Here is a 14,314-nt window from a genome sequence, read left to right as displayed (position 1 = left end):
AAAGCCTACGGTTGGGTTTGTTTGCTGTGGTTGGGTGAAATACAGAAGCTGTGAGCCCTCGTCCGCCTCAAAAAAAAAATAATAATAAACAGTATCCACAGTTTACCAGGTTTATTCTTTTTCTTTGAGTATCTTTTCTTCTGTAGCCGTTCATTCTCCGCATGGCAAAGAGAAGTCCGGCAATTGAGCCAAACCTGTATTCCACTCCATGCATAGCATTGGCGTTGCATGGTGTGGCGTAATGCTCTCTTAATTCTTCAGTTAAGATCTGATAAAGGTGGAACCCACTAACATAATATAAACCATGTTTCTTATATAAACCCGGTTCCCAGTTCCTAATCTTCCCTTTCTTCTTCTTTCTTTATTAGCTAACGCTTTCTATTTCATACAAACCCTTCCTTCCACAAAAAAAAAAAGAAAAAAAGAAAACATCCATACCATGCATTTCTCTACCCTCGTTCTTGCATCTGCTATCGCTGCTGTCGCCAATGCCCAGGCCACTGAATTCCCCTTCAAGCCTGATGGCGAGTGCATTACCAACTGTCTGGTCGTAAGTATATATTTCTTTGGGAACGCCATCAAGATCCATGCCCATGCCTCACAACCTTCTATTCATAACGTTTTTTCATTTATATTTACATTTTTTATTAATCCATCGCAAATAAAGACTGTTGGCAAGAAGTTCTACCCTGACTTCACGACCGATCCTACTAGCCCTCACTTCATAGCCTCGCTTGCCATTTCCTATGACCGTACCTCACCACACTACATGCAATTTATGGCTGAGACAGGCCCATGCAAAGGAACATGCCCAGCTGGTATGTTACTAAAGCGATCTTCGTATTTAGGAAAGCCTTTTTTATCTTTGTTAACGGATTCTGGTTTGCTTCCATTATCTTAATTGAATGACGTTTTACTTCAGACGAAATCAACAAATACGTTGAAGAGCACAAAGCAAAGCAGGCGTGGTATGAGGCTAACAAGAATAGTGGTGGCAACACTGGAACACCATCCCCTTCTGCAACTAAGCCTGCTACTGACTCTGCTACTAACTCTGCTACTGAGCCTGCTACCGCTACCGCCACTACAGCCACTACAGCTGTTGTTATCGCTACTACTGTCTCGAATGCACCCATTAGCTCATCAATCACCAGGACCTCTTCTCCAGCCTCTCCTTCGGCTACTAACCCAGATAGTGGTGCTTCCATCTCAGCTGCCGTCTCAGGCCTTATTGGAGTTGCTGCTTTATTGAGCGCCGTGGTATTGTTTTAAACTAAGCAGTCTGCTTGAGCTCGGCTATTAGGCTACAACTCTTCATTGACCTATTTATTACAACTCATAATATATTTGAATCGAAAGTTAAATTAAAAGCTTAATATATTCAATGAAATGTCTGTTTAATCTAAAGCCTTAGAAGACAGACAGACAGGCGCTGCTTGAACTTACATTTTGGGTGATGCTGGAGTCACAGACAAGTTCTTCAATTAAAGTAACCAAAGTTTACATCCAATGCTTGGATTCTACTAGCGAACTTCAAGAACCTTGGGTGGTGGCAATGACCTAACTTTAACTAGATAAAGCAGGCCAACCTTTCCTATGAATCCAAGTTATTTATTACTAGTTAATCTTTGGAAAAAATGAAGAAATGTGCATGTCGCCTATACTACATGAGTAGCCTTCCAAGTCATTATTTCATATTGCTGCCTCTACTCCTGAAGCCTATCTAACGTGAGGTAGAAACATTGATGGCTACGGTTTTTGACAGCAGGTTTTGCATCGCGGTGTAGAAAGTCCGTAGATCATGTCGGCGAGCGAAATAAAAGACAGAAAGCTAAATGTACTGGTACGCCAGTGGCATATAAAGCTGTAAATGATGGTCATCAAAAGACGGAGGTTGGATTTAGTAAGTAAAGAATTAGATATACGAAGGAAGAACACGACGCAGGATGGTACTTTAAATGCAAGGAATCGAGCGAAGTCTTGCATCAATTACTTTTGTAGTCGATCGAAGTAATAGATGGAAAGTTCACTAATATGCTGATGGTGTGCCCAGATTTTTTTTTTTTTTTTTTTTTTTTTTTTTTTCACCGGTGGACTTGACTGGGGCGAAGCACCGCTGACCTACAGGTGGTAGCATACTTACGCAAAAATATTCTGGTACACTCTCGGTACACCACGCCAGAAAGCACTGACTGTGAGAATTTTCTGAGTGATGGTGCACCACACCGAAAAAAAATCTTATATCGCGATGAAAGATTCAATATATTTACGACACATTAACAAAACAAAATACTCTCCACATCTCGATAACCGTTTACTGAGCCCCTGCCTAATGAGTGATCATCGGCATTTCGAATTTCAGTGGGTTTCGCCAGAAAAATGTACCCAAAATTGGATGAGAAATCATGGAAGGATATCCAGGGCCAGGTCATCTTCAAGCGAGACTTGCAGGAGATGTCTTGAAGAATCTGTAGCCCATATTTTCGTGCTGGCGACCATAGCCTCGATTTTCAAGCCGTGTATCATTTATGAGATATCAGACCTTCCTTCACTAGCACATCGCCGAGAATGCTATCTATACATACCATGTAATATTGCTTTTTTCTCAGTGGTTAGTCGTTACTGATATTGCTTTTTAATGTGAGTAATGATTGCTGCCTGCTCACGCTTCCATTTGCGTACTTTTGAAGGCATTCAGGGATCGTAAGTCTTGACTGTTCTTTGAAGTTATTTAGAAAACCTCGCATGTTAGCATGTTAAGAGATTTGGCTTATGTTCTGAAAGCCAAAAAAAAAAAAAAAAAAAAAAAAAAAAAGCAAGAGCGATTAGTGAAGAGCAGGCTTTGAGGCCAGAGAATGCATCTTGACTCTTACTTTAGACCAACAGCAACAACGGCTTCAGACTTGATTCCAAGTTCTGGGTTTGAGCGATATCATTCTTGAATTAAAAAAAAATTATTTCCTATATGTGATGGAATTAATTATTTAATGCCGTGATGGATGGCGTGGTATTGAGCATTTTTTTATGCCTGGACCATTGTTCATTTAACCCTCATTTGTTTCCCACATTTATTGCTTCATTCACGCCAGCAAAAAAATAAGTAAAAGATCATCACCTTACGAGGTAACGTCTCTCTAAACTGGTTGTCATTCCCGATATCATTCTTCCTTGTTTTTTACTCGACTATGACGCCAACAGCACAGATGCGACACTTAAAGTGTAAAAAAAAAAAGGAAAACAAGGATAGGCTCAGCAATGAATTAACGCGAATGATCTGAATCTCAAAATACAAAATGCACAACTTTAGTGAACTACAAAATATAGTACCGGAAGCAAAACAGGGTCCTCCTTCAATAATACCGCAGGGCGAGCATAAGCCATGGAGGACGTACCCATCACTCTCAACGACCAGCAGAGGATACGCATCTCCAAGCTTCTGTCCCTGGAGGTCGAGGACCTGACTACACTCCTTGACCAGCTCAAGAACGGTAGCGAGATCGCGCCTGCCTTCAATAAGCTTATCAAACAGTTAGACGAGAAGGCCATCAACCATGCCTCAGATGCATCGTGGAAAGAACAGGCGGAGGAAGCCAAGGCCAATCTCGCGACTGAAAGGCTCAACATGGGTAACAAGGAGATTTTTTTTTATTACAAAAAAAAAAAGGCGCGTTTTCATTCCCCGTAATGTTTGCTTTCATCGCTAAAATTAAAGTTGCGATTGTCAATGACTTTGTAGAGCAACGTCTTCGTCAATATGAATCCAAAGTTAACAATTCACAAAAGCAACTATCTGATCTTCGACAAAAACTGCTTGTGGCAAGCAAAGAGGCTCAGGATGCAGGTTTGTTTTTTATTATTATTATTATTGTTTTTCTTTGATTTTGTTATTTATGAGTATTAATCCTGAATCAATACTATTTTGTTTTCATGGGTCATTCTGGGATTAGTGGCTAAGGCAACTGAATTGGAGAATAAGTTAATAAGCCAGCAAAGTGGATCACTACACGCGCATGCAGAGGTCGACACACTCAAATCCAGGATCGAGACATTGGAATCTGAAAAACGAGAGACCCTAGGGGCACTCGAACGTAAGGTCAATGAGCTGGAGCAGTCAAATTCGGATTACCAGGTCATATCCACCAAATATCAAGAAGCCAAGAAAGAAATGGCTAAGCTGGAATCAGAGGCTCGTGAAGCAAAGGCTTCTGAAATGTCACAGAAGGTACATTTATGTTTATGTTTTGTTTTATTTTATAGCTTAGGCAATACCAAAGTATTTCGTATCACTTTGCCGATACACTCTGCCTAATATTATTCAATGGTATTATAGCTTCAAAAACAAGCAATTGAACAAGAGCTGGAGATGCTTAATCAACGCATGAATTGGACAAATTCAGAATTGGAAGCAAAATCAACCGAGTTCAATAACTATCGCTCCGAAAAGACAGCTCAAATTTTGCAATTGCAAGCAGATCTTGATCAGGCGCGCATCGATTCAACAGCAGCTAATCAATCCAATGCTGCACTTCAACGGAGGTTGAAGGAACAACAAGATAAGTTAGAGGAATCGCTCCAAAAGAACAGGGAGCTCCAAGATCAAAACCTTGTCCACGAGGAACAGTTCCGTGTCGAGATGGAAACTCAACGGCGCCTCGGCGAACTTTGGGAACGCGCAGCAACCGAAAGCAAGAATCGTATTGCAGATCTTGAATGTAGGTCACCTATCGGATTCGATCAACCAGGAGATCGTTCAGATTCTTTATATCGAAGGTCATTAACGTGCTCCATTTACTGATACCATAGTGACACTGGAAGAGATGCAGAAAGTTATTTACACAAAGGAGTCTGAATACCAAGAAACAATTAGCGTGATTGCGGAAGAGAAGATGCAGCTTCAAATCAAGCTTGAACAATCGACAACGCAGATTGTACAACTCAAAGAAGAGCAGAAACGTGCTGATGAACTGCTAAACCAAGCTGGTTTAATTGATACTTCCGGAACCTCTGGCCTCGGTATTGGCCGCGTAAGTGATTGAGTACCAATGATTATATTACCTTGCTCTCTTACTTATATATGCTTTCAGGAATTCACCACCCCAGTTTATTTCATTATCATATAGATGGGCGTGCTTTCGCCAACCGCTGCTGCAGCTGCTCGTCTGCAAAAGACAGGAATGTCACTCACACAGGTCGTAAGTCAATTCTGTCTCATGTCGCTAATCAGGATTGTTAGAACAAGCATCATAATAGAAATTGACATGATTCCTTATAACCTTGGATAGTATACTCGGTATATGGAGCTTCAGGCCGAATATACTCAGCTGAAGATAGAGAATGGTCGGCTTCAAGAATCAATCGATGCAATTGTGAAGGAATTATCTGACGGAGTATGTGTCTTTTGATTCTGCAGATATATGGTTTATTATGTATTACTATTTTCGATGTGCAAAACCTAACCTTAACCCCCATTCTTTTTTAGGCTCCTCTTATCCGTGAACAACAGCTTGAATATCAACGCCTGGAGGAACACGCTAAGGAAATGGCAGCCCAATTAGAAGCAGCTTCAGCTGAGAAAGAGCAGATTGCATTCGGTGCACGGGAAGTGCTGGCTCAACTTGATAATGTGATCAAAGAACGCGATCTCTTGCACAAGGAGAATCAAGATCTTGACCGCCAGGTTCAGAATTTGTTATGGAGGATCAAAGCCCCTAATGCACCACAGTCACTTGCTCCTACCTCAACGTTGAGCCAAAATACAACTTCCATGACAGAAGGAGAGAAAGCTATCGATGATCACCTTGTTATTTTCTCCAATATCCAGGAGTTACAACAGCAAAATAAAAAGCTACGTGAAATTGCTCGCAAGCTTACTCAAGAGCAAGAAGAGGCACAGGGCCCTGAGGCGCAGGCCAAGAGGAGGGAGCAGCAAGAAGTTATTGAGGAAGCCCAGCGAGAAATCGAAAAGATGCGTGAGGACATCGGTTCTCGAGATTTGCAGATCGCGACGTATAAGCAGGAGCTGGAGATGATGCGTCGTATTCTCAAGACTTCGAACATGCGTAATGTCCCTGCCGTCGCTGCCACGGCTGAAGATGGAGCCACAGCTACAACAGCAGACGCCGAAAAACCTGTCAATGCTGAAAACACAGAATATGCCAAACTCTTGGCCGACCTACAAAAAACTTTTGATGCATATCGCAATGAGACCACAATAGACAACAGACATCTGAAAGATCAGCTCCAGCAGGCACAAGCAGAAAACTCTGACTATCGTATTCAACTCGGACGCGCTAAGTCTCAAATTGAGGTCTTAAATGAGCGTTACAATCTCTTGATGGAAAACAGCACGCATCAATCCAATGAAATGAGTGAGCTCAGGAAGAGATGCGCGTATCTTCAAGACTCTTCAACTCGCCATGAAATCGCCAACCAGAAACTCTCCTCCGACTTGTACGCTGAACGCGACTCTACCACCCGCCTTTCCGCTGAGATCAATAACTTGAAGACAGAAAAAGCACTATGGAAATCATTCGAGTCACGATTGCTCGAAGAGAACCAGGCACTAGTTAAGGAAAAGAGCCATCTCAATGAGCTTTTGCAGACCGTTCAGAACATGACGAATGAATTAGAGAGAGGTAATGAACAGACTAAGCGCCGCTTAGAGAATGCAGTTGCAAGTAAGGAGCAAGAGGTTGAGACACTTAGGGAGAAACTCAAGGAGGAGTCCGAGAATGGCAAACGTTTGCGTGATCGTAGGGATATTGAAACAAAGGAATGGCAAACCAGGATCGATACGCTCCAGGCAGAATACCAGAGCTCCCGGGAAGCGCTCATTGCAGCCAAAACATCGTTGGAGCACACCAATGCCAAGGTCGAGGATCTCAATAAGCAGATCAAGAGCCGTGAGGACCAATTGGCTGTTTATCAGCAGAAGCCCGCAGGCACAGAATCATCAGAAGCAACACGCGAAGAGCAGTTGCAGGCCCAAGTGGTGCAGCTTCATGCGGATCTGGCGCGCTACCAGGCTGAGGCGGATGCTAGTCGTCAACATCTTGCTCAGTTCCAAGCCATTAGTCAGACGAATGAGGATCGACTTGCGGAACTCACTGCTACATTTGAAGAATTCAAGAAAGAGCATGACCAGAAGCTTGAGGAGAATTCTCAGACAATCAAGTCACTGGAGACTAAATTAGCTAATGCTGAAGAGCGCGCTCAGAGTGCTGCTAATAATCTACTAGAGATGCAAAACAAGGCTGACGAAGAGCGTGGAGTATGGAGAAAGGAGAAGGAGGATCTAGAGGCTAAGGTTCGAAAGCTTGAGACAGTTGAAAGTCAAATGAATGCTATCGAGAGCCGTTATCGCAGAGATCTCCGAATCCAGGGCGCACAGACCAAGGAGGCTCATGAAAATTATGAACGTGAGCTCATGAACCACGCCAAGGATATTGAGGCCCTGACTAAGCTCAAGGAAAAATACACCAGGCAGACAGCTGAGCTCGAGCAATATAAGACAGCTTCTGAAACTGCGCTCGCTAATCTTCAAACAGCTGAATTATCGTGGGAGAATCAAAAGTCACTTCTGCAAAAGTCGCTGTCGGAGACAGAAAAGCGATGCTCAGAACTCAAGGAGCAGAATGACAAGCTTCATCGCCACTTGGAGGATGTTAGTGCTCAGGTATTGACGATTCAGCAGCGTGCCAATGCCCCTATTGTAGAGGGCGAAGCTAGTAATGGTGAAGGCTCTGAGGGAGCAAACAAGGGCAGCACAGAGGCTCAACTGGCAGAGTTGCGCGATGTCATCAGATATGTCCGCCGCGAGAAGGAAATTCTCGAATGTCAGCATGAATTAAATCTGCAGGAATCACGCCGGCTTAAGCAGCAACTTGAGCAAACTAGTCGATCCCTGGAGGAGACGCGCAGTCTGCTTACGGAAGAGCGTACCAAGCATCAGGAAGTTATGGTATCTAAGCAGCAGCACGAGCAGCTCTTAGAGAAGATTAATCAACTCAATCTTCTGCGTGAAAGCAACACCACTCTTCGCGCTGAGAACCAGAGACTTCAGAATAGGGTACTATCGTTGGAAACTGCCAGACAAGAGCTTCAGCGAAAGTTGGATCCTTTGAACGAGCAAGTTCGGGAGATGAAGGCTGACTTGGAGTTCAGTAAGGAAGAGCTAAAGCAAGTAGGTGAAGATAGAGATCGCTGGAGGATGAGGACAGTCGAAATCATGGCTAAACACGACCGTATCGACCCCACTGAGTTCCAAGAGCTCAAGGATACTGTGGAGAGAAACAGAGTAGAGAGTGCGGAGGTCGAAAAGGCTATGAATGCACTTCAAGCTGAGGCTGATGAGCTTAGGAACACGAACAAGACCCTTCAGAATAAGCTGGGTGAGGCATCGGTCGCTTTCAACAAAGTTAGTGGACATGTTATGGCTTGGCGCAAGAAATGCACTGAAGAGACAGCTAAGCTGGAAGAGGCCCAGAAGGAGATTGGAACTCTAAAAGCCAGAATTACAGAACTGGAGAAGCTCCTTGAGGAAGCAAAGAAGGCTGGGTCAGAGTCAGATTCTGCTGCTATAGCCAAGTATGAGGCAGAAAAAGCAGATCTAACAAAAAAGAAAGAGGCGGCTGAACATAATTTTGAACAGACCAGGGCTAGACTAAATCTTAGCATTAACCGAAACAAACAGCTGGCAGCCAAGCTTGTAAGTATTGATAGAAACCAGTCATGCCTGATGACTGTCTGTTGTGTCTGCTATCTGACGAAACCCTCGCGTGCTAACATACGCTGTGTGGTATTAAATGGCTTCATGCTTAATAGAAAGAATTGCAGACTACCCTTGAAGAGGAGAGGAAAACTGCTGCTCAGAACGGTGGGGCTGTAAACGGAAGCTCGCTTTCTAATGAAGAGGTTGAAGCCAAGATTGCGGAAGAGAAACAAAAGCTGGCTGCAGAAATGACATCAAAACATGAGGCGGAAATTAAGATGAATGAGATGCGTCAACAGTTAAAGATTCATGCCAAGGATAAGGAGATTCAGAACTTGAAGAATCAGTTAACTGCTAATAATGGTACAACAGCAGCCACTGTTGTACGCCCCACTAATATAGTCCGACCTGTCCGATCAACCGCTGGGACGCCAGGCGGTGCTCCTGTCCAAAGTGGGGCTGCACAGGCAACTATACAGCCAGCTGCGCGCCAACTGGCGGGAATACCTCCCCGGCCTGGCACTGCCTCGCCAGCGGCCCACCCACAGGCCAGACCAGGTCCTGGCCAGTCGCGCTTGCGACCACCACTTGGAGATCGTGTTGCAGCTGCAGCCGTAGTAGCTTCCACTGCCTCAACGCCTTCAAGTCCTGCAAGCAGACCGAAAGCTGATAATGTGATATCTAACGCCGAAGCTGCGCAGACTGCCACACCGACACCAACACCGCCAACAGTGACAACAGCATCGCCAGCATCATCAGCGCCATCAGCACCAGTACTAACCTCATCATCCGGACAGTCTTCGCGTCTGTTAATCAAGCGCCGCAGAGAAGAGGAATTGCCTGGGAACCTCAGTCAATCTCAGAACTCGTCGCCATCAATACCTGCAACAAGTGTTATGCCTGGAGCAGCAAATTCATCCACGGCGGCGAGTACTATGCCTGAACAGAAATCTTCATCCATGCTTATTAAGCGTCAGCGACCACTACCTGTGGTTGAAGCTCCAACTGCGATTACATCCACACCAGAGACGAATGAGAGTGCGCCGATAGAAAAAACACAGACAGTTACCATCCAACGGAAGAGGGTTGTCAGCACATCCGACACTGCAGAGACGCGGCCTGCATCGCCTCCTACTGGCGCAACAGTTGTAGTCACAGAACCTAGCACTTCACCGGCACCGGCGGATGTAGCGCAATCGCAGTCGCAACCGCAGTCGCAATCAGAGGTCATTCTAAAGACTTCGCTTCCTCATGGCCAGAAGCGCCGACATGAAACAATAGAGAGTGTCCAGGAAAGCATTACGATTGTATCGACACCTGGACCGACTGATCTAGAGGATACTGAGGATTTGTCCGCACAGGAAGGCTCACACGAGAACATGGCGATGGATGTGGACGATATTCCCCCAGTGAAGAGACCACGGCCCAGTAGTGAGACAGTGATAACGGAACTCCCTGATGAAGGCACGATAGCAGCAGAAACCTCGGAAGAGTCTGGTATTACAGTGCCTGTTGAATCAGTAGCGCCAGGTACGCCTGGACCTCTGACAGATTTTGAGGAGGGTGAGGTGGAGGATGATACAGAGGCAGCAATGGATACGAACATTACCGAAGGTAGCGAGGCCAAGACAGGGGGAGAAGAAGAGCATCATGCACCACAAGAGTCTGCAGTGGAGACAGGGGCCGAACATGCGTTGGAAGATGAGCTGGAGGAGGGACTAGATACGACATATGGTACACCAGGCCCAACGACTAGTCTTGAGGATGTTGATATACAGACGCCACAGGGCAATGAGGTGGAGGAAGAAGGGGACTTGGATCTTGATTTAGATGAACAGCGGGAACACGATGGTGATGGAGATGCAGACGCATCAGAGTCAGCGGTATAGGGGGGTAGCGATGACGGAAGAGGGAATCAAAGTATCAGTTAATGAGCCAGGATCATTAAGAATCATGTAATATTTCTAGTTAGAAAAAGCACCGCTACTACAAAATAAGAAGATTAAGCGTCACTACTGCATTAAAAAAAAAAAAAAAAAAAAAAAAAAAGGAGGATTCTATTAGCCAGTATATCCTAACGAAGGTGGGGTGGCACTAAGAGAGCATAGCAGACTTATTCATTTATCTCTCTTTTTGTTTTTGTGAACTGGCCTCTCCTCAATCGTCTTTAACTTGGTTCAATGGTCCCATTAAACATACTAAAAAAAGTCTGTGGCAATGACCCTGCAATATCTCTTCATTTGAAGCAACAGAGAGCAACAGAGCAACAAATTCAGGACACCGCGTGTCGTTTACAACCTCTAAATATTACTAATGAAACTGACTCAATATTTATCAGACGCGATATGGAACATGCACTTGAGCAAGGGCAGCATACGCAATGTGCACATCACGCTCAACCACTTGTAATTAGCGACCATTTCAGAGATAGTCAGGGGAATAGACACTCGAACTACAATAATGGTTATAGACACAACCCAAACTACAACCGCGACAGTAACAGCATAGAAGCGTATGCTCGCCTCGTGAAGGAAGTGGGGCGTAGGGCCAGGTCTATGTCAGGATATACATCACAGATGTCGTTTTCTTGTTCAAGATCTCTAACTTCAGCATCATCGGCCTTGTCAATGTTCTCTGCCAAAGCATGGTCATCATCTTTTTCCTTATTCTCACCAATGCCGTTATCAGTACCACCGTTCTCACCAGGAACGGTAACAGGACTGACTGGCTCAAGCCCAATATTAACAGCAAGAGGTGGATTTTCAAGATGTATGCGTTCAGAGTCCTTAACCAGCGGAAATGCCAATGATTTCTCTCAGATGTATCGCAAAAACAGTAACGGGACCAATCTCGATATTGATGTAGGAGGAAAGTATGGTCAACAAACCGGATTATCAACTGAGTTGTCACGGATCCAGATCAAGACCGATGGTCGAACCCTTGTAGGGCATATTAGTAGTGGGGCCAAGCACGGATTTCAGAATGCGGTAGATACAGTGACACGGACCGGAGGAGAGATTGAGCATGGATCTGAAGCCGGAGCTAGAGGTAGAATTAGAGTTAGAGCTTGTGTTGAGGTTGGATTTAGATCTGGAGGAGGCTTTTATCATGAAAGCGAGAATGCCACCACTGATGTCGCTGTGGCCAAGGACACTACTTCTGCTTCAACACCTGTGCCTGGATCCTGTGTCTTTCTTCTTGATAGCGATGAAGATGGTACAGAAGAGAAGGGTCGCGAAGGCGCAACGGCAGGAGGAACGATAATAGATTATCAGAAGCCGGGACAATTGAGACAAACTCAAAACCAAGAGGAAGAAAAAGCAAAGGATCATCACGACAAAGTTGATAAATTTGGAGTGGTTTTACCACCGACACCTGCTAAAGTGCGGAAATGTCAAAGCACGCATATCTGTGAGTTTTTTATTAAGAAAAAATAATAATAATAATAATAATCCCAGAGTCTGAAAGGGAAAAGGGATTGAGCTGACATTCTTTTTTTTTTTTTTTTTTTTTTTGCCCATCAGACTTTTTGGATCATTACATCGATCTGTTCAGCTATCTCAAGAAACGTCAGGAGAGGTTACAGACGCTCAAGAGGGATCTCTTACGTCAGAAGGTAGGTTTTTTTTTTTTTTTTTTTTTTAAAAAAAAAAAAAAAAAAAAAAAAAAAAAAAAAGAATTAGACAACGGTATAGGCGTTAATATCAGATATCATCTTATTTTTTTTCTTATGTAAAGTTGTCGTTGAAAGAATATGAACAAGCATGGATGGAGTTTCAAACTCAGGAGAGTGTGCGGCTGCGGCAGCGTCGCACAAGGACACAAGTGATCCAATTCCAAATCTTAACACAAGTGGGGCAGGGGGGTTTTGGCGAAGTATTTTTAGCTCGTAAGATAGATACCAACGAGCTCTGCGCGTTAAAACGGATGTCCAAGCGACATCTCCATCTCCAGGACGAAGTTCAACATATCTTGACAGAACGTGATATCCTCACCTCTACACGATCGGAATGGCATGTTCGATTACTATATTCATTTCAAGATCATCAATATGTTTATTTGGCCATGGAGTTTGTCCAAGGAGGAGATCTCCGGACTATGTTGACTGCGCGTGGAGTGTTGAGAGAAGAGGATGCAAAGTTGTATTTTGCAGAGATGGCGATGGCGATCGATGCATTACACCAACAGGGTTATATCCATCGAGATCTCAAACCCGAGAATTTTCTAATTGATTGTAAGGGTCATCTTAAATTGACGGATTTTGGACTATCCAAGGGCCAATTAGCAGAGAGTCGGATCGAAGCTATGAAGGCTGAGTTGAGGAAAGTAAAGGATAGTGTGGAGCCAATGATGCCAACACTCAGACGGGGTGCATCTTCCATGATGCTACATGACCTTCATCTTCAACAGCAACAGCAACAGCAACAGTACACTGCAGGGATCGAAGGAAGTCTAGGAATAGGAGGAGGGGGAGTTAAAATGCGTTCAAGGGGTGCAGGGGGCAGCTTGGCAAGCTTAAATGGAATCTTGCATCGATCTCCTTCATACATGGCGTGGAACAACACTGGGTCTAATCTAAGTATGGTGCCACAACTCAAGAACCAAAGTCTTCTGAACCTGAACGCAATGACAACAGCATCTACGGCAACAAGGGAGTTTAAGAATGAAGGGATCCGGCGAGCGTATTCGATAGTAGGCTCTGCGGATTATATGGCACCAGAGATATTGGCCAGTAAAGGGTATGATTTTGGGGTAGATTATTGGTCGTTGGGATGTATTCTGTTTGAATTCTTGTGCGGATACAGCCCGTTCCAAGCAGAGGATACGCGTCAGACGTGCGTTAATGTATGGCATTGGCGCAAGGTCCTGCAGCGGCCGGTGTACGACACAAAAGAGAACCTGGAGTTTAATCTTTCAGACGAAGCATGGGATCTCATTACATGGTAAAAAAAAATTGGTTATTCTCCATTCTAATGAATTTTACTCATATCTTAACTACGGAACATACTAAAAAAAAAAAAAAAAAAAAAGTCTGATAGCAAACCGAGAAAACCGCTATACGACGGTAGAGCAGCTGAAGCAACATCCATGGCTCGAGGGTCTAGATTGGGATAATTTGCGATCCATGGTAAAGGAAATACTTTTTTGCAGAGCAAGTTTTTCCAAATTAGCATACAAATTTCTAAAATATACTTTTGTTTCTGTGCATAGCCTGCATCCTTTGTACCTGTGTTAGCAACACCGATGGACACGAGTTACTTTGACGACTTTTCGAATCCTGATGACATGGTAGGGTACAAGGATGTGTTGTTGCACCAAGCACAGGTTCAGGAGGCTGAGCAGGCCGATGCAGCCGCAACAACCATATTAGCAACAGCCATGAGGGCAACATCAAGTAACCAAGATAAGCTACAGGAGCAACAACAACGGCGACAACAACAGCAGCAACAAGCATATAGTGGGCCATTATTAGCATCATCGCCATCGTCACTGTCAATAGGACATTTGCCTGTTATTTTACAGACACAAGATCCATGGAAGAGAGCGTTTGTAGGCTTCACATTCCGGCACCATTGCAACGAAAGCAGATAAATTAGATCGGGG

At 44.3% G+C, this 14,314-nt stretch overlaps 2 protein-coding genes across 2 annotated transcripts; both read left to right on the top strand.

Annotated features, from left to right (window-relative positions):
- Nucleotides 1–367: 367 nt before the first annotated feature.
- On the top strand, nt 368–1,390 carry BCR41DRAFT_364255 (hypothetical protein). Its single transcript, XM_022026016.1, has 3 exons — nt 368–550; nt 668–818; nt 923–1,390. Exons 1-3 carry the CDS (start codon nt 440–442, stop codon nt 1,270–1,272), a joined length of 612 nt encoding a protein of 203 aa, XP_021875778.1. The 5' UTR covers nt 368–439; the 3' UTR covers nt 1,273–1,390.
- An 8,912-nt stretch (nt 1,391–10,302) lies between these two features.
- Nucleotides 10,303–14,302, top strand: BCR41DRAFT_379313 (kinase-like protein; the record flags this gene model as incomplete). Its single annotated transcript, XM_022027205.1, has 7 exons — nt 10,303–10,324; nt 12,235–12,326; nt 12,449–13,137; nt 13,363–13,653; nt 13,742–13,838; nt 13,922–14,105; nt 14,211–14,302. 7 exons carry the CDS (start codon nt 10,303–10,305, stop codon nt 14,300–14,302), a joined length of 1,467 nt encoding a protein of 488 aa, XP_021875777.1.
- Between the last annotated feature and the right edge of the window lie 12 nt (nt 14,303–14,314).

Source organism: Lobosporangium transversale (assembly GCF_002105155.1).
Source record: "Lobosporangium transversale strain NRRL 3116 chromosome Unknown BCR41scaffold_70, whole genome shotgun sequence".
In the NCBI taxonomy this organism is placed as follows: Eukaryota; Fungi; Mortierellomycota; class Mortierellomycetes; order Mortierellales; family Mortierellaceae; genus Lobosporangium; species Lobosporangium transversale.
The sequence above is the reverse complement of the archived record's forward strand: the minus strand, read 5'-3'. Positions and strand labels throughout refer to the sequence as shown.

What these genes read in the sequence shown, in the direction of transcription:
- BCR41DRAFT_364255 (XM_022026016.1), top strand. Translation starts at nt 440, where the DNA reads ATGCATTTCTCTACCCTCGTTCTTGCATCTGCTATCGCTGCTGTCGCC. An exon ending in GCATTACCAACTGTCTGGTC is followed by an intron (nt 551 to 667) that starts GTAAGTATATAT and finishes TCGCAAATAAAG; the next exon opens with ACTGTTGGCAAGAAGTTCTA. An exon ending in CAAAGGAACATGCCCAGCTG is followed by an intron (nt 819 to 922) that starts GTATGTTACTAA and finishes GTTTTACTTCAG; the next exon opens with ACGAAATCAACAAATACGTT.